Below are 20,009 nucleotides of genomic sequence, written 5' to 3'. Positions count from 1 at the left end.
AAACTGCTCCATGATCCAGACCACTGCCACTACTAGGCCTTTCACCGGGGATGCTGAGAAGCCAGAGACTAAGAGTTACGTCTACAGCAAAACTTGCTGAGATGATGTAGATGTTCTGTGCCTGTACTGCCCAGCGTGGTAGACCTGAGTCACGAGTGGCCATCAAACACCTGAAATGGGATGACTGTGCCTGAGAAACTCAGTTTTAAATTTTATTTCATTTTCATTAATTTCAACTTGGATAGGCACATAGCTTAATGACTACAGTTTGGGACACTGCCATTCTAGATCAAGATAGAGGGGGAAAAGATGCTTTATTGAGGGCCTATGACAATTTCACTAGCCTAGTAGGTGACTGTCCACAGATTGTTCTCGCTGAGTCCTTAAATCACCCTTCAGTAAGTATTGTTCTTCTTAATTTTCCAGATGAAGGAACTGAGGATCGAAAAGTTTACTGAGGTCAAAGTTATATAAGTAAACAGTGAGACTGGGATTTGTGGAAAAACTGGGACTATGGATTTAAAATCAAGTTTGTTTTACTATAAAACTCAAGCTCTTTGAATATTCAGCACAGAGGCACGAAAGATACACTTGACTGTTTTCCAAAGCAGCGAGACCTAAAGCAGTAAGACCTAAAGCAGTGTGGCACTGGTACGGAGAACTCAGATGAAAGGAACAGAATGAAAGAAATCCAGAACTACTCCCAACTCTCCAAGGTTCCCCAGTAAAACAGTAAGCCTCGAAGATTCCTTTGATCAATTTTGTTAGGTTAATTGAGAAGCGATTACGTCAGCTTTGCATCTCATATATTTAAAAGAGTCCAAAATAAAAAGTAATTATGAAAGATCCACTATTAGAGGAAAAAACCCCAGTGAATATACAGGATAATTTATCACATCTGTGGAGAAATGACAAATATCTTGCTTTTAAAACAACAAAAAGGAAAAACCTGAAAATTTTGACTATTTAAAAAATTAACAGCTATAACAATGACAAAAAATATCAAAATTAGAAGAGCAAAATAGAAAAAAAAAATTGAAACAAATAATGTTAAAAGAAAATCACCTTGCTAGACCACATAAATAAATAGCTCCTTCATATGTGTAAGGAATCCATCAGCAAGGTGATGGATGAGAAATCCATCTTATCATTATTTTACAACTTTTGTTCACGGGTCTAACAGCCCTGCTTATGCGTGAACTGCCTAGGAGCAGGGATTTGGTCTTGTTGATCGCTGATACTCCATGCTGAGCACCATTCTTAACACACATGCTTTATTAATGAATGGAAGAAAAACAAAACATTAAGGGAACAGCTTCATAAATTAGGTTATATCAACCAGATGAAACAGTTCACAACCACCAGAAAGATGATGGGAGACTGCACAGCCATATGCAGAGAGAATGGAACGATGCTCCTAAAATTACGGCCACACGGAAGAGCTTGTAACTGTCACTGCAACTGTGCGGGAACAGGCACATATGTAAAAGGTGTAATGAGGAAAATATGCTGCGATAACATTGCAATTGATATAAAAACGAATTCTGTTTACTGTTGCAGTTAAACTTTTTGATGTGAAAAAGAAAAGGGGGGCGTGGTGGGCCCCAAGCTTGCTTCTTTATTCCTTCTGCCTTAATTTGATCAGTTCTTTCTGTATTTAAGGATTTCAGGTGTCCTTTGGTGTTAGAGAAAATGAAGAGTTATATACACTGACACACACATTTCTAAAGCACCTCCAAGACCCTCACTTCTTCCTCTGAAAAAACTCCATTTTCTAATTTGCTCTTTGAGGTTGGCTTTTCTTGGTTTTCACTCCTTTCCAATACTCTCTCTTATTAACAAAGGTTTCCTTCCCTTCTTTCTTTTTTTGGTCAACCGTTTATTAGGCCTTCCCTTTGTCATTTTACTGCCTCTTTTCTTATGTCTTTCAATCACATCCTGAATGCTCCCCACATTCCTCATCAAAAAGCACTGTATTTACTCCCTCCGGAGCCAATGCTTTTCTTTATTTTCAAAAAAATAAATAAATAAAATAATAATAAACTGATGTCCTGCACAGGGCTAGAAGCCAGCCCTATTGATTTTAGCAGGTTTGAGTGTTCACTTAAGTCTACTGCATCCCATTGCCTAGCAACATGGGCACCCAGAGCTCCAGGTTACTATAGCGATGGCTTCCTGATGCAAGAGCTCGCTCAGAGAAATGTTGGAGAGCAGCTACCACTTCAAAACCGGGACTCCCAGGGTTTTTCTCCCCATTTTATTCCTTGCTATTTGAAAAGGAAAAGAAAAAAAAAGAGAGAGAGAGAGAGGATACAGACAAGGAGAACCTACTCACTGTAAAGGGCTAGACGATCAATTGCATTTCTTTTATACCACAGCATCCCAAAGAAAATCCTTTACAATAAACTCTCCTTGTTTATGCCTTGAAGCCGCCCCTGGCCCCTTCCTGACAGGAACTCTGGACTCTGACAATAAAGACAAACTGGGAATGGGGCCGACCTAGGCTTCAAAGAAAGACTCAGTATGCAGGCCCCTCCACTGGACCCTATAACGGGTTTCATTCCAAAATCATGTATAATGAAATGCAGATTCTCTGCTGCTTCCTATGAGCCGTACATTTCATACCATCATTTGCAGTGATAACCGAGACTTAGCAACAATCTAATTTCAAAGCAAGAATCAAGCTACTCAGAATCACTGGGCCACTGGGAAGTAAACAAATATATCTGGACCACAGGAAATAATGGACCACCCTCTCTGTAATTCACTCTGACCACAGGGACCCCTGCTGATGCTACACATCAACTTCATTGCTGTCATTTCTGCTAATGCACAGTGTCAGTTTAGTTTCTTGGCCTTTTGGCAAGAGGAATCCTTCGTTCCGTTCGACTAAAATACCAAGAGAGATGGAAAAAAGGGAAGGCAAAAAAAAAAAAAAAGACTCCCCTTTGCTTGGCAAAAGGAACAAAGGCAACCAATGAGTGGAGCTTCTGAAACGTAAGTACATTAAGCCTGCAGGGTAATCTCTGCTGACGTTGTTTTATAGGTCAGGAAGTTCTGCTCAGACTGGAGCCTGAGTCCTTTCATGGGCAACTTCATCTGGGTAAAAATGATACAAATGAACCCACCCTATTGTATTTGGGGTGAAAAAAAAATTACCGTTTTTTCGGAAACCTCCTTTACATAGGAAAGTACAACAAGCTGATCACAGAGGGGTGCGAGTCCACTGATGTAGAATTCAGTTTCGAACTGAGACACTGCAAACAAAAGGGACAGAAGATTCACCGTTAGCAGCAAAAAGCAGCACAAAGGAAAGGACACGTCGACTACGAACGCAGGAGGGACTCATTTTAGAAATCTAACAAAAAGGGGGCAGAGATAAACATACTTTCTGGACAATAATCAGTAGCCCAAAAGAATATCTGGGAACTTACACTTGAAAATTTCTATTACAAATAAAAAGCAAACTCGACAATAACAGCAGCATGAATGGTGAAGAGTGACACTATCTAGTTAGTTTAAAAATGACAGAGTTAAATTCCATGAAGACACATTGAAATCCATAAAACCCAACGTAAACGATTATCAATAACAATACTTTTAGATATTAAAAAATTAAATATTTTAAATAATTTAAAAATATTACTAGTGACAAAAATACTTTTAAAAATAATTTAAACATAAATTTCAATCTTTCACAATTAGGGCATTACAGTGGCATGATGGTCCCAAGAAATGCTATTTGTAATTATGAAACTATTACTCCTTTTTAAACATTTAATAAACATTATATCTAGGCTTAAAAGAAAAAAAGTGTAAATACACATTACATTATGATGAAACTCCATTAATTCTTCAGTGAAATAAAGGTCAGAGAAAATAAGAAATTTCTCTTTCCTTTTAAAAGATAGTCATTAAAACATAGAAGAAGTTCTGTTTCTTCTATTGCATCACCTAAGAGGTATATAGATTTAATTACAATGGACCTCAAAGATCTTATAGAAGGCTCAATGGCAGAAGTACAAATATTGCTACAGTATGATTCTAATGACTAGCTGTTGTAATATTTATAATAAATGACTGTTGTTTTAAGCAACTAAGTTTTGGGATGGTTTGTTATGCAGCAAAGCCAACTGATACAATATTAGTGCCAGGAAAAGACTCTTCCAGGAATCATACACAGCACTTACAATTCATTTGAGAGTAAACTCTCATTTGAACCCACCACTTTTTCTAAGAGTTTCTTGATTCAGTTCTTCTCCACAGTTCTGTGATATTAGCTTCAGGTTTAGTTAACTTTTATGATAAAATGACCACCTTTTCCAAAGCAGGGGAAGTCAGTGTAGCATACTGGAAACACTATTGAATGGGAAGTTAGGAAATCTGGGTCATAACTGCAATTACACTGAACTTGGATAATTCATTTTAATTTCTGTGGGTATGACTTTTCCCATGTATAAATAAAGGTATCAGAATAGAAATAAAACCCATAACACATAAACTGAGGGGGGACTGAATTTTTCTTCTTCCTCCTCTCCATCCTCCTCGTAAATCACTTCGTGTTACTTGACTGGGCTGATCTTCAACGCCTGCTCCTTAATTAACTGTTTTCAAAATTTTACTTTCACACCAAAATGAGACTGAGGATAATCAAAAAAACACTACGTAGTTAATAACATAAATATTAAAAAGGATAACATTTCTTAAGCTTTGTCCTGGGTGGGATCGCACAGGTGGTCAGGGTGCCCTGGACAGAGCCATACAACGGGAGTCCAAACGGTGCCTGCTCTGCCACGAAGACTTGTTTTCTCACCTGCTGAACCTGAACTGAATATCCTTATCTAGGCACTTGAAAATAATCTTTGGTAAAGTGGTGATGTGATCAATATTCTCACGAAGCACATGCGTAGAGAACTTCCCACAACCACGTGTTCAGAGATGAGCACGTGCTGCGTGTAGCCAGGCACAGAAGGTTCTGGAGAAGCTTCCCCAGTGCTACCTGTGAATGTAGGGAGTGGGCAGGGGGGAGGGGGGAGAGACGGGAGGGTTGGAATGTGCAGATGCTATTGAACAGTGTGGGCCACACATGACCTACTGATCAAAGAGGTGACAGTTTCACATTCAGGAAGACATACAGGCCTGTTAACAGGAGGTTTTGGATGCCAGCACTCCTGAGGTTGCACAGACTCTTTGGTAGAGATGGACTTGTGTTTTTTTTTTTTACTAAATCGCATTCCATCGTTGAAATGCTACGCATACAGCAACTTGGATGAAGAGCAATCAAAGATGCTACAGACTGTTTCATGGGAATCACATGGAGCCTTTTATGGGCTTGTCTGCCATAGGCACCCAAGTGAGAGCATCATCTAAGAAATGGTGGGTGAACGAGGTATTCTCCCCATTTGAGACGCCAAAGGGGCTGCCAAGGCTCACTGACAAGGAGCATCACACAGTATCCCTCCTAAAGGTAATCAAATCCACATCAAGGCTTTGGTTTATATGAATGAGCTGTAAGATACAGATCAGAGAAACTAGAAAACAATTCTACCCAAATCTTTCCTCCTCTACATCCTGATTTCTGTCTTCGAGAGCTTGCATTAATAACACAGAAAACTTCCTGTTCTTTAATTAAGAACATAATAGGAAATCTAATGTGTTCTTAAAGAAAATAAGGACAGATGTGAAGAAGCAGATATTTCCTTCTCAATTCCAGATACTATAACAAAATGCTTATTTGTTAAATACTAAATCCTACCACTTTACTAATTGAAAATAGGTAATAATTTAGGTAGAAATGACATGAACTGACTAAATTACAAACGAAGAAAAGATGTGGTATTATATAAAAATAGTGCTTTCAAGATTTCCAGAGGCACAGTTAAGCAAGTTATCACCATTCAGATACAGCTGCAATTAAATAATTCTTCTCATTTTATTAAAATGATTTCATATCAACTTAAATCTTCTTATGGAAAACAAAATTGCAATTACAGTTGCACCCTTTGAGTCACAAATTAAGAGTTCTAAAATAATGGCTGCTTTTCTTACCGTTGAATATTCTACCACTTAGAAATTCATCTCCATTAATACCCATTAGTAATGATATCATGTAAAAAAGAGGACTCATTTCCTGGTATGAGGTCCTAGTTTAGGAAAATGTCTACATCTACTCTGCATTAAAAAAAAAAAAAGACATTTCAGAATGAATGACATTTCAGGGCTCTGTTTTTCCATTACTACTTACTAATGCAACAAAACATGACTGTTTTAAGACCTATCATGATTTAGTGTATTCTTTATATTAAGGGTGAATCCATGAAGGGCTGGTTGGAGACAGCGGTGTCAGAATGAACAGGAATGTTGAGGAAAGTTCCCTCTATGCCTACTTTCTGCAGGGTTTTTAACATAAATGGGTGCTGAATTTTGTCGAAAGCTTTCTCTGCATCTATTGAGATGATCACATGGTTTTTCTCCTTCAATTTGTTAATATGGTGTATCATGTTGATTGATTTGCGTATATTGAAGAATCCTTGCATTCCTGGAATAAACCCCAATTGATCATGGTGTATGATCCTTTTAATGTGCTGTTGGATTCTGTTTGCTAGTATTTTGTTGAGGATTTTTGCATCTATGTTAATCAGTGATATTGGCCTGTAATTTTCTTTCTTTGTGATATCTTTGTCTGGCTTTGGTATCAGGATGATGGTGGCCTTGTAGAATGAGTTTGGGAGTGTTCCTCCCTCTGTTATATTTTGGAAGAGTTTGAGAAGGATAGGTGTTAGCTCTTCTCTAAATGTTTGACAGAATTTGCCTGTGAAGCCATCTGGTCCTGGGCTTTTGTTTGTTGGAAGATTTTTAATCCCAGTTTCCATTTCAGTGCTTGTGATTGGTCTGTTCATATTTTCTATTTCTTCCTGGTTCAGTCTTGGCAGGTTGTGCATTTCTAAGAAATTGTCCATTTCTTCCAGGTTGTCCATTTTATTGGCATAGAGTTGCCTGTAGTAATCTCTCCTGATCTTTTGTATTTCTGCAGTGTCAGTTGTTACTTCTCCTTTTTCATTTCTAATTCTATTGATTTGAGTCTTATCCCTGATGAGTCTGGCTAATGGTTTATGAATTTTGTTTATCTTCTCAAAGAACCAACTTTTAGTTTTGTTGATCTTTGCTATCGTTTCCTTCATTTCTTTTTCATTTATTTCTGGTCTGATCTTTATGATTTCTTTCCTACTGCTAACTTTGGGGTATTTTTGTTCTTCTTTCTCTAATTGCTTTAGGTGCAAGGTTAGGTTGTTTATTCGAGATGTTTCCTGTTTCTTAAGGTAGGACTGTATTGCTATAAACTTCCCTCTTAGAACTGCTTTTGCTGCATCCCATAGGTTTTGGGTCGTTGTGTCTACATTGTCATTTGTTTCTAGGTATTTTTTGATTTCCTCTTTGATTTCTTCAGTGATCACTTCGTTATTAAGTAGTGTATTGTTTAGCCTCCATGTGTTTGTATTTTTTACAGTCATTGATATGACAAACCCACAGCCAACATCGTCCTCAATGGTGAAAAACTGAAACCATTTCCACTAAGATCAGGAACAAGACAAGGTTGCCCACTCTCACCACTATTATTCAACATAGTTTTAGAAGTTTTAGCCACAGCAATCAGAGAAGAAAAAGAAATTTAAGGAATCCAAAAAGGAAAAGAAGAAGTAAAGGTGTCACTGTTTGCAGATGACATGATACTATACATAGAGAATCCCAAAGATGCTACCAGAAAACTACTAGAGCTAATCAATGAATTTGGTAAATTTGAAGGATACAAAATTAATGCACAGAAATCTCTGGCATTCCTATACACTAATGATGAATAATATGAAAGTGAAATTAAGAAAACACTCCCATTTACCACTGCAACAAAAAGAATAAAATATCTAGAAATAAACCGACCTAAGGAGACAAAACACCTGTATGCAGAAAATTTCAAGACACTGATGAAAGAAATGAAAGATGATACAAATAGATAGAGAGATATACCATGTTCTTGGGTTGGAAGAATCAACATTGTGAAAATGACTCTACTACCCAAAGCAATCTACAGATTCAATGCAATCCCATCAAACTACCACTGGCATTTTTCACAGAACTAGAACAAAAAGTTTCACAATTTGTATGGAAACACAAAAGACCCCGAATAGCCAAAGCAATCTTGAGAACGAAAAATGGAGCTGGAGGAATCAGGCTCCCTGACTTAAGACTATACTACAAAGCTACAGTAATGAAGACAGTATAGTACTGGCACAAAAACAGAAAGATAGATCAATGGAACAGGATAGAAAGCCCAGAGATAAACCCACGCACATATGGTCACCTTATCTTTGATAAAGGAGGCAAGAATATACAGTGGAGAAAAGACAGCCTCTTCAATAAGTGGTGCTGGGAAAACTGGACAGGTACATGTAAAAGTATGAGATTAGATCACTCCCTAACACCATACACAAAAATAAGCTCAAAATGGATTAAAGACCTAAATGTAAGGCCAGAAACTATCAAACTCTTAGAGGAAAACATAGGCAGAACACTCTATGACATAAATGACAGCAAGATCCTTTTTGACCCACCTCCTAGAGAAATGGAAATAAAAACAAAAGTAAACAAATGGGACCTAATGAAACTTCAAAGCTTTTGCACAGCAAAGGAAACCATAAACAAGACCAAAAGACAACCCTCAGAATGGGAGAAAATATTTGCAAATGAAGCAACTGACAAAGGATTAATCTCCAAAATTTACAAGCAGCTCATGCAGCTCAATAACAAAAAAACAAACAACCCAATCCAAAAATGGGCAGAAGACCTAAATAGACATTTCTCCAAAGAAGATATACAGATTGCCAACAAACACATGAAAGAATGCTCAACATCATTAATCACTGGAGAAATGCAAATCAAAATTACAATGAGATATCATCTCACACCGGTCAGAATGGCCATCATCAAAAAATCTAGAAACAATAAATGCTGGAGAGGGTGTGGAGAAAAGGGAACACTCTTGCACTGTTGGTGGAAATGTACAGCCACTATGGAGAACAGTATGGAGGTTCCTTAAAAAACTACAAATAGAACTACGTTACGACCCAGCAATCCCACTACTGGGCATATACCCTGAGAAAACCATAATTCAAAAAGAGTCATGTACCGAAATGTTCATTGCAGCTCTATTTACAATAGCCAGGAGATGGAAGCAACCTAAGTGTCCACCATCAGATGAATGGATAAAGAAGATGTGGCACATATATACAATGGAATATTACTCAGCCATGAAAAGAAACGAAATTGAGTTATTTGTAGTGAGGTGGATGGGCCTAGACTCTGTCATACAGAGTGAAGTAAGTCAGAAAGAGAAAAACAAATAGCGTATGCTAACACATGTATATGGAATCTAAGGGAAAAAAATGTCATGAAGATCCTAGGGGTAAGACGGGAATAAAGACACAGACCAACTAGAGAATGGACTTGAGGATATGGGAGGGGGAAGTGTAAGCTGTGACAAAGTGAGGGAGTGGCATGGACATACACACACTACCAAATGTAAAATAGATAGCTAGTGGGAAGCAGTCGCAGAGCACGGGGAGATCAGCTGGGTGCTTTGTGACCACCTAGAGGGTTGGGATAGGGAGGGTGGGAGACGCAAGAGGGAAGAGATATGGGAAAGTGTCTATGTGTATAGCTGATTCACTTTGTCATAGAGCAGAAACTAACACACCATTGTAAAGCAATTATACTCCAATAAAGATGTTAAAAAGAAATAAAATAAAAGAATGAACAGGAAAGTATAAGGACTATTCTTAATGAACAGATAATAATGAACAGATTTAGAGAAAGAAATGCTGAACGGTAGTATTTATTCTTCTGGAACATACGTAAATTATGTAAAATTTTATGGACTGGCTTTATAAAATATCTTCAAGTAATTACTGCCTTTCTACTTCAAAATTTTAGTGGAACAATCAAAGCTTCAGTTTATTTTCTCTAAAATTCTATTTTTTTCCACATGACAGTGATTTTTAATAACTAATGAAAAAATGTTTCCAAAGGAAAAGCAGTTTGAATACAGGTGGTTTATAGGTCTCATACCATGGAAGTTCATCTTTCCATTATCTGGAAAAGATAAGTCATAAAGAAAAGGACAAATTGTGTTGGAAAGCACTAAAACAAAATAGAAAGCAAAAGCTGGGGGGCGGCAGGGGGCGGGGAGGAGAGAAAAATGCAGAATTTCTAGAGGGAGCCACAACAGGCAGTAGCTATTCTTCAGGTCAAAGAGTTCTGAAAGTGAGTCAATGGCTCTGGGGCCCTGCAGGAAATGCTCTGGGGTCCCTGGGATTGTGATAAGCAAAGATGCACATTACAGCTGCAACACAGCCTTCATCCTGATGGGGATGAAAGGCCTGCAGTGCTCTGGTTTATTTAGGAGAATGAAGCATTCCTAGACGTGCTAGAAGAAATAATTCAAGGAAAAAAGAAAGAGATTCTATGCAGAATAAGAGAAAAAGAGGAAGAAAGTTCCAGAGGGACTATTCACATAAAAATTTTATTCAAGGAAGTTCTTTGGATCCAGAAAGAGGACAATTGTGTACAAAGCTCTGATCTAGAAGAGAGGCTTGAGTTCTTCATCAGTGCTGTCCAACAGAATATTAACACAAGCCAAAAACATAACTTTAAAATTTTCTAGTAGCCATATTAAAGAGTAAAAAGAGGTGAAATTTAAAAGTATTTTATTTAATGCAACACGTCTAAAATATGGTCATTGCAACATTTAACAACATAAAGGATTATTAATGAGATAATTTACTTTTTTTTTTCATACTAAGTCTTTGGAATCCTAAATGCAGCACATCTCAGCCTACACCTGCCATATTTCAAGCACTTAACAGCTATAAGTGGCAAGTGGTTACCATATTGGACAGTGCAGGTCCAGATGCTCCCCAGTGTTTTTTGTCTTTAAAGTTCAGTAATTTTACTCAAGTATCTTGAAGATGTTCATCGTGGGTCATAATTTTCAGATACACAACTGTACTATTTTAATTTCTAGTTTCTAGTTTTGTTCATCTGTAGTTTCGGGAAATTTTTCTTGAATTACTGTTTTTGGTATTTATTCCATTCCCTTGTTTTGTTTTCCATGACTCTTATTTGTAGGCTGAATTATCTTTGCCTGTCTCAGTATTTATCATTTAATCATAAACCTTTTTTTCCCCTTATTTGTGATGAAAATTTTTTCGTCTTCTACTTCTCTTCTTTCAGTATTGTCTTTGTGTCTATTTGCTCCTGCGTTCCTTCCAGTTTAACCTTCATTTCTGAAATAATCTTTTATTTATAAATATTTCCTGAGTTCAGTCACCTCATTTGAAATTTTTTTAGTTCTGATTTTTGTTGTTCTTTCATGCCTTTCATCATTTCTCTTTTTTTTAAATTTATTTTTGGCTGCATTGGGTCTTCATTGCTGCACGCGAGCTTTCTCTAGTTGCGGTGAGCAGGGGCTACTCTTCATTGCGGTGTGCAGGCTTCTCATTGCGGTGGCTTCTCTTGTTGTGAAGCACAGGATCTAGGCGCATGGGCTTCAGTAGTTGTGGCGCGTGGGCTCAGTAGTTGTGGCTCACGGGCTCTACTGTGCAGGCTCAGTAGTTGCGGTGCACGGGCTTAGTTGCTCCGTGGCATGTGGGATCTTCCCAGACCAGGGATTGAACCTGTGTCCCCTGCATTGGCAGGCGGATTCTTAACCACTGCACCACCAGGGAAGCCCCCGTCCCTTTAAAGAAGGGGGCTACTACCTTGGAGCTTGTTCTGAAACAGTAAATTACAGTCATGATCTATTTTGTGGGTGTTTCTGTCTGGTGTGCTTTCATTGCCAAGGATGTTATTCTGCTCCTTATTCACTTTTTCTTAAACCTTAGTACGGGATTTGACCTCGGTACTTTTCTGCACTTGTTTCTAGGTAAAATCAGCCACTGATCTCTTGGGAGGAGGGAGGAACTGAGATAACTTCTAACCTCCAAGAGTTCCCTCATTCATAGTTTTCACATAGTTTTAAAAATCTGGTCCCTTGCTTTCTGAGATTTCCTGGCTCTGTCCCCTCCCCACTTTTATCTGGACCTTCTCTTTGTTTCTATCATGCCCATACTGCTCAGGATTTATTCTCCTGCGTGAGCCCGGCCCTGGCAGGAAACACTGGCCACTCAACTGTAAGAGTTCCCAGGGGCTGCTGGGCTGCCCGAGCCCCTCACCCTAACTGCAGCCCTGCACCCACCCCTCTCAGAGCAGCCTGGGTGTCTTCCAGAAAACACCTGCTGATTGTCTGGGAGATCTCCTGATCTCAAAAGCATTAGAAGCCCCCTTGCTCCCTCTGCTTTCTCTCATACAGACACTGGAACCATAGCGGGTCCCATGGCTATTGGTGGATTTTGCCGTTTGCTCGTATCTTGGGGTTCCTAGGGCTACCTTGCTGTAAGTGTTGTCTATGGGTTTTTGGTTGCGTGATCTAGTTGTTCCTGAGGACTCAGGAGGATGGAACAGTTATGTGGCCGCTACCACCATCTTCTCAGAATCCTCCAAGCACAAAATGTTAACATATCAGGGTTAGACACCAACTTGATATAACCCAGGGCTGGGATTCAGTCACAAATGCATAAATATTGTTGGGCCATCAACAGCATACATGCTCTAAGTTTCTGAATGATTGGCATGTGATTGAAATAAAAGTGAATAAGACAGAGCTTTCTTGTACCTTGGGTCTTACATCTCTGAGAGTTATCAACAACTTAATAAAGAATTACTGAGCACCAGTTAGGCAGAAGACACTCTTCCAGAAGCATCAGGAAGACGAAGAGTTTGCCTCTGACTTAAAAGAGAGTGTGAGTCTAGAAGCTAAAGAAATAATTAAAATACCATGTGCTATGCAAGAATGGAAACAGGTGTAAAGCAACAAAGAATACAAAGCAGGAAAATTTATTCCCAGAGGGGTGAGATGGGGGTGGAAACAGTGGCAATAACCATGACTAGATGTGCCTGTTAAGGGCGGGAAGGCTGGTTATACATGAGAGAGGAACATTTCACAAAATGTTCATTCAAAAAATTTTCACGGGTGGGCTTCCCTGGTGGCATGGTGGTTGAGAGTCCGCCTGCCGATGCAGGGGACACGGGTTCGTGCCCCGGTCCAGGAAGATCCCACATGCCGTGGAGCGGCTGGGCCCGTGAGCCATGGCCGCTGAGCCTGCGCGTTTGGAGCCTGTGCTCCGCAACGGGAGAGGCCACAACAGTGAGAGGCCTGCGTAACGCAAAAAATAAATAAATAAAAAATAGAAAACATTTTCATGAAAAAAAATCATTAAAATAGATTTAAAAAACTAATGTATATTAAATTGTAAGGAATAAAAGTCAAGATTTTATTTGGCTCTGTATAAAAAGACCATCTCCAAATAATTCATAACTAGGTTATCTCACTTAATATCATTGTATTCAGACCTGTAAGAGATATTTAACTCCATACTCTTCATTATTACTCGTACCTATGAAAGTATCATGAAATGTATTAACCTCTTCAGAATAATTCAGTAAATCCTTATTTATATCTTTCCCCCATTCTCTTTCAATTGACTTTATGCAACACAATGTTTTCGTCTCCTGATTGTTAAAAGAAACCACTGTTTTTCTCTCTCACGAAATAGAATAGTAATATTAATAATAGCTTCTATTTAATGAACATTACTATACTGTCAAGCAGGATGTTAAATATTTTACATGCATCATCTTTTTCCACTATAATACCTTATATACAATTTAAAAGGGCCTTGAAGCTCAGTGATGTTAAATAACTTGACTAAGGTCCCTTAAGTAGAAGCCCAGCAAAAGTAGAATTTGAAAGCTTACTCTTCCTAGATATGTCACACTAGAAAACATAAATCAGAACACAGAGGTGCTAAGGGCAAAATGGCGCTACCTTAGCAGGAACAGAAGAAGTGAAGGGCTTGACTACTTTCTGCCAGTTCTGCATGCAGCCAGGGTGCCCTGCCCTTCCCTTGAGTTTCCCATGCACTGCAGTACATAGAACTTGTGTTGCTTTTTTATTTGGGGCCCTTGTTTTCCCTTTGCTGGTTGCAAAATGCCTGTTAGCTAAATGTGACCCAGAAGGATTTGGTATCTTCACTGGAGCTAAATAAATAATACCCTATAGATTTTAGTTTCTATGATTCTTAAAGAAGCAAACAATGTTTGTCAAGCAATTTATAAATAAGGACAATTATCTTCCCTGGGTTTATATTCACATATGAAAAAGCACTGAGGTCCGTTTATGATAGTGCCCTATTCCCAAGAGAATCTGACCCTTTAATAACCAGATATTAGTATTTCTTAATCAACTAGATATAATGTCTATAAACTTTGAGAAATTTGGACACTCTGTCAGCATGACCACTGAGCTAAGAAAATACATTTGGAACTCACATTTTAACATCCTTGGGACTGCTATGAAGCAGATGCATTGAAGTAAAAGTGACTTTACAATGCTTTATGTCAGCAAGTTAAGGAGAAGACCTAATATACGGCAGTGAAACAGAAGAGAACAGCCAATGGACAAAATAACACAAATCAGGAGCCAATATTACACGTAAATCAGAGCTATATAAGATGAGTTTAGCCTGCAATTTAATTCTATATCTTCTAATCGATATTCAGCTTACACTGTGACAAAGCTAAGCGGATGTGATCATCTCAGATACTCAACTTCAGCACTCACGAAGCAGCAGTGATAAAGAGTGACTCTGTGAGAAGCTGACCGCACACTGCTTAGACCACACACAAGGGGATGGTCAAAGACCTCTGGGTCAAAAGGTTCAAAACGAAATAGTTATACTTTAAGCTGTAAATAGGCTATCAAAGAAAAAAAAAAAGACAAGCTGACAAGTGTTGGTGAAGATGTGGAGAAGTTGGAACCCTATGCACTGCTGGTTGAAATGCAAATGTGCAGCCACCGTGCAAAAGAGGATGGAGGTTCCTAAAAAAAACCATTCAGATAGAGCCGCCATATGATCCAGCAACTCCCTTCTGGGTATTCATCCAAAAGGACTGAAATCAGGATCTTGAAGAGACACTAGCACTCCCATGTTCATTGCAGCACTGTTCACAACAGCCAAGATACAGAAATTACCTAAATGGCCACCGACACAGTAATGGATAAAGAAAATGTGGTATGTATTATATATGGAAAATGGAATACTATGTGGCCTCACAAAAAAATTCTGCAATATGCAACGATCTGGATGAACATTGAGGCCATTATGCTCAGTGAAATGAGCCAGACACAGAAAGACAAACATTGTACCTAAAATAGTCAAATTCATAGAATCAAAGAGTAAAGGTGGTTGTAAAGGCTGGGGGGGAGGGGGAAAAAGAAAGTTGCTAATCAACGCGCACAAAGTGTACTGTACATACACTTAAAATTTTGTTAAGAGGGTAGATCTCATGTGAAGTGTCCTTACAATAAAATAAAATTAAAAAATAAATACATACACACATTCAGAGACCTAACCACCCACCCTCCCCCCCCCCCCAAAAATCCAAAACTGCCTTGATACATCAACTAAACTTAAGCCAGACAATAAGAAAGGGCACACGAGAGGGCTGAAAGAATCACATCACCGTCTGGATTTGACTTCCTTTCCTTAGAAACAATTTTGATAGCCATCCAAGGCAACTAGGTTCTAGAGATTCCCTAAGCATTTGGAGGAGAAACGATGAAGAGCTGTCAGTCCCAGAATACAAGGGGAAACAAAATTTCTATTTTTCTAAATGAGATACTTCACTTGAACCAAAATACAAAAACAAATCTACTGCATGTCCATTTCATCTGGCTGTTTGTAGAACAGGGGAGCAGACATCCTCACTGCATATTTAAAGGGTCTTTGGAGAATTTCTGCCCCATGCTTGGTATCTGAGTGCCTGCGGCAAGCTGCTTTTCTTCTCATCAGTTACTTTGGCTGCATGTGAGGGCTTGGGGCTAGGCGGAGGGCACGCATGGACGAACGCATGGCACAGCAGTGAGGAGAAACAGCTTCGAAACTAGGCTTATCTGTGCTCAAACGCTGCCTTCTTTGCTTCCGAATGTCCGCATCTGGAGCAGGTTACTTGGTCCCTCTAAACCTCAGCCTCTTCACCTATAAAATGGGATAGCAGCCCTACCCACTGGGACCATTGTGAAGATTAAACAAAATTCTGTGTGTAATGTATTTAAGCATGTGGCTGGTGGCAGTTGTTATAAAATGAACAAGATATACTTCTTACTTCAGGTGCTTCCGATTTCTTACCGCTACTTATGGTAGAGAAAATTTATTAACTCCACTTCCAACAAGTATTTGAGTCTCCAGCACTGAGTGACAAATGGATAGAGGAACAGACGCGTAATAAAACAAGTATAATAAAATCTTAACTGTGGAATCAAGGAAGCGAGTAAATAGATCCAGTAAAATTCTTTAGTTTGTTGGTATGTTTAATAATTTTCATTAAAAAATGTGGGGGAAAAAATTCAATGCAGAACAGAAGAATTAATAGATTAGAGAGAATCAAACTGAAGTCTAACAGAACAGAAAACCATACAGAGCTAGATCCTTATGGACACCTTGAACTGCCCTGATTTCTACTGAGACTTAAGACACGGAGGTGAGCCTCGTCGTTCACATGCACGGGAGACCTGTCCCACTGCTGGAACCTGTGTGTCTGGGTCAGAATGCTAACAGGTGGATAGAGAGACTTAGACCTAAGAAAGGCATTCATTTCACAGCTCTCTTCCACCATGCAAAAAGGCCTTCAATTTCCAAGTCAATCAAGAGGCTGAAAATAGAACAATGTGCTAAATAGAGCCACAGCATATAATAAACTAACACTACGGACTCCGCTTAATTGAAGTGAAAAAGATGTCCCTTATTTTCTTCGCCTTCTCTTTCTTCCTGGCTTCTCTCTGTCATTTTATGTAGATTCCCATGTAGCTTTTCTCTTGATTATTATTATTTTTGAAATAGACTTCCATATGAAATCAAGACTAGGGAGTCAATCATTAATTCCTTGCATGTAAGTTATCCGCCCTTGGCAGTAGATGCCCCCAAGATGACACACCAGTATTGGCTTCATTTCCCAACAACATAGTAGCAGCTCCCAACTACCATTCCATTAAGAACATGGACGACTTTGGTAAAAAGTGCCAGAGAGTTAGGGAGTCCTGTGACAGTAAGAGACCCAAGTTAAGTTAAATAAGTACAGCAGGCATGGACCACAACCTACTTTTAAAACTGTAATTTGGAAGAAGAAATGACATCCCCCAAACCTTGTGTAACCTTACGTCTTCATGGATTAGAGATTGGCCAGTAAGCTTCATCTTTATTATCATTATTAGCTTTCATTTACAAGAATATCTTATTGAGAGGAATAACTTTTGCATTGTTTTTGAGATTCGGATTTATAAGGAAGAGTTATAAACACCTGGCTTCTGAGAAATGTAATGTACAGCCACAGATATTTCTTTCATCTCAATGTCATTTTCACCTCATTTACTAAAGAACAGTGGCTTACACTGTCATAAAGCAAATTGTAATCCAGACCTCCTAACATTTCTCTTTTCCTTTATTCTAGTCAAGGACTCTTATCTAAACCACTTTGCCTCCTGCTGTGGCAATGGTTTATATTCTTAAAGGTTTGCTCTCAAGAGGGGAAAAAATGGTACTTAACCATTAACCATCCTAGTAAAATGTCCCTAATGTGATACTGTTAGTACTCACACACGGTCTATTTCATGGAAATTGTCGTACAGACAAAACACACTTTAATAATGTGATCCCAGGGCTCTAGGGCCACCACTGGGCCGGCTGTTAGCAGTCATGGAGCTGAGATGGAAGTCTGCACGGTGATAATAACCACTGTGATTCAGTGAACACCTACTGTGTGCCAAGGACAGTGTTACAGACCTTAGAATCATGTCTAATTCTCCCAACTATCTGAGACAGTAGGTCTTATCTCCATTTTACTTTTTAAATTTTTTATTTTTAAAAAATTTTTTGGCCACACTGCATGGCATGTGGGAACTTAGTTCCCCGACCCGGGATCGAACCCACACCCCCTGCAATGGAAGCACGGAGTCTGAACCACTGGATGGCCAGGGAAGTCCCTCACCTCCATTTTATAGGTGAGGAAAGTCTGGCTTAGGGAGGTAAAACAACCTTATCAATATCAGACAGGAATTTGGCAAACTGCCTGGCCTCCCTGCCTGGCTCTGCAGGGTTAGATTCTATCCATTTTAATGCCACAGCAGTAAGACCTTGGACAGGTTGTTTACCACCCTGAGCCTCAGTTTTCTTCATCTATAGAACAAGAAGCCTACTACTTGCCCTTCAAAGGGCTGCTGTGACAGTGAACTAAAGCAGGTAATACACACAGCACAATGGCCCGTACCTAGTAGGCAAGCAATAAACACCAACTAAGGAGAGAAGATGACATTGCTGCATTTTTATGCCTTCCTGGCAATTTTTACATCCTAAAGTTCCCAGAGTTCTTGCCTTTCTTTTTTTTTTTTTTTTAAACTCATCTGTATTTAAAATATTCTAATACTTATCTCTCAGGACACTATGCATTGAGATGTTCAGGTTTTATTCTGGTAGGCAGGGGAGGGGCAGAAAACAGAGATAGTGAAATAATTATCTTTATCTTCTAGTTCTCAGTCTTATCTAGGTCCTCAGTATCATTATATTCTGTATTTACCTATTTCGTCCAGACCCTGAGAAATCCGAATTATGAATTTATGTATTTATCCTTCTAAGGCAAAACAAACAAAAGAACAGCAAAACTATTAAAACCCTACCACCAACTTCCGACTTCAAGTATAAAATATCCCAGATTTAAATGCTACAACCATATTTGCCTGGTGGGTACATCTTTCTCTGTTTATGAAAGTACAGTCATGGGACTTCCCTGGTGGCGCAGTGGTTAAGAATCCGCCTGCCAATGCAGGGGACACGGGTTCCAGCCCTGATCCAGGAAGATCCCACGTGCTGCAGAGCAACTAAGCCCGTGTGCCACAACTACTGAGTCCACGTACCACAACTACTTAAGCCCACGCACCTAGAGCCCGTGCTCCGCAACAAGAGAAGCCACCGCAATGAGAAGCCCGCGCACCACAATGAAGAGTAGCCCCCGCTCGCCATAACTAGAGAAAGCCCACGTGCAGAAGCGGAGACCCAATGCAGCCATAAATAAAGATTAATTAAAAAAAAAAGTACAGTCATGTGCAAATGATTTATCTCAGCTTCATCCTGTTATAACAACCCATCAAATGTATATTCCCCATCCACCATGCAAATGGGTAAATAAACTTTTCAGCTGACATACAACATGGCACACCTTCTCCGCCACAAAACTGTCTCCTATTATTACTCAGCTCTAAATAATACAAGAAGAGCTTTTACTTTGTTTAACTGACAAAAGTCAGTCAATTCTCACCCTTTCTGTTTGAGTAAGTTTGGCACTAGGTCCTAAAACTAAGGTATAAAAGTAGTGGCATAGCCTCCTTGGCATACTTTTCCTGAACAGTTGTTTCCAGAGTCACTGATTCATTCAAACCAAAATTATTTAGCACCTGCTATGTGCCAGGTATGGTGCCAGGTCCCTGAGATACAAGCACTGAGCAAAAACAAGGAGCTTATAGTCTGGTGGAAGAGACAGAAATGCACTGAATAATCACACGATCACTGCAACTCAAACAAGGGCTAGAAAGGGAAATGCTACATGCCTATCATGGGGGGATTTGACCTGCTTAGGGAGGACCAGTGGGCCTTCCCACAAAAGCAACACTTGAGCTGAGGTATGATTAAAGATGATAAGGGGTCCATGAAGTAAAAAGAGGCAAGAAGAGCATTCTAGAGAGATGGGAAGCAGCAGCACGGGCAGATGGAAGAAGGCCAGTGTGACTGGAGCACAGAGACCAAGGAGACGCT

The 20,009-nt window shown here is 39.3% G+C and overlaps 1 protein-coding gene across 3 annotated transcripts in view; it reads right to left on the bottom strand.

Moving 5' to 3' along the window:
• Positions 1 to 20,009, bottom strand: part of VPS41 (VPS41 subunit of HOPS complex) — a 204,549-nt gene that overhangs the window by 45,099 nt on the left and 139,441 nt on the right. For all 3 annotated transcript variants that reach the window (XM_019940651.3, XM_073809540.1, XM_019940652.3), the window contains one exon: positions 3,160 to 3,257. In XM_019940651.3, coding sequence (XP_019796210.1) covers positions 3,160 to 3,257 — 98 coding nt within the window. The remainder of the gene's footprint in view (positions 1 to 3,159; positions 3,258 to 20,009) is intronic.

The sequence above is a fragment of the Tursiops truncatus genome, chromosome 9, assembly GCF_011762595.2.
Source record: "Tursiops truncatus isolate mTurTru1 chromosome 9, mTurTru1.mat.Y, whole genome shotgun sequence".
In the NCBI taxonomy this organism is placed as follows: Eukaryota; Metazoa; Chordata; class Mammalia; order Artiodactyla; family Delphinidae; genus Tursiops; species Tursiops truncatus.
Note: the sequence above shows the minus strand (reverse complement) of the source record. Positions and strands in the feature narration are given on the sequence as shown.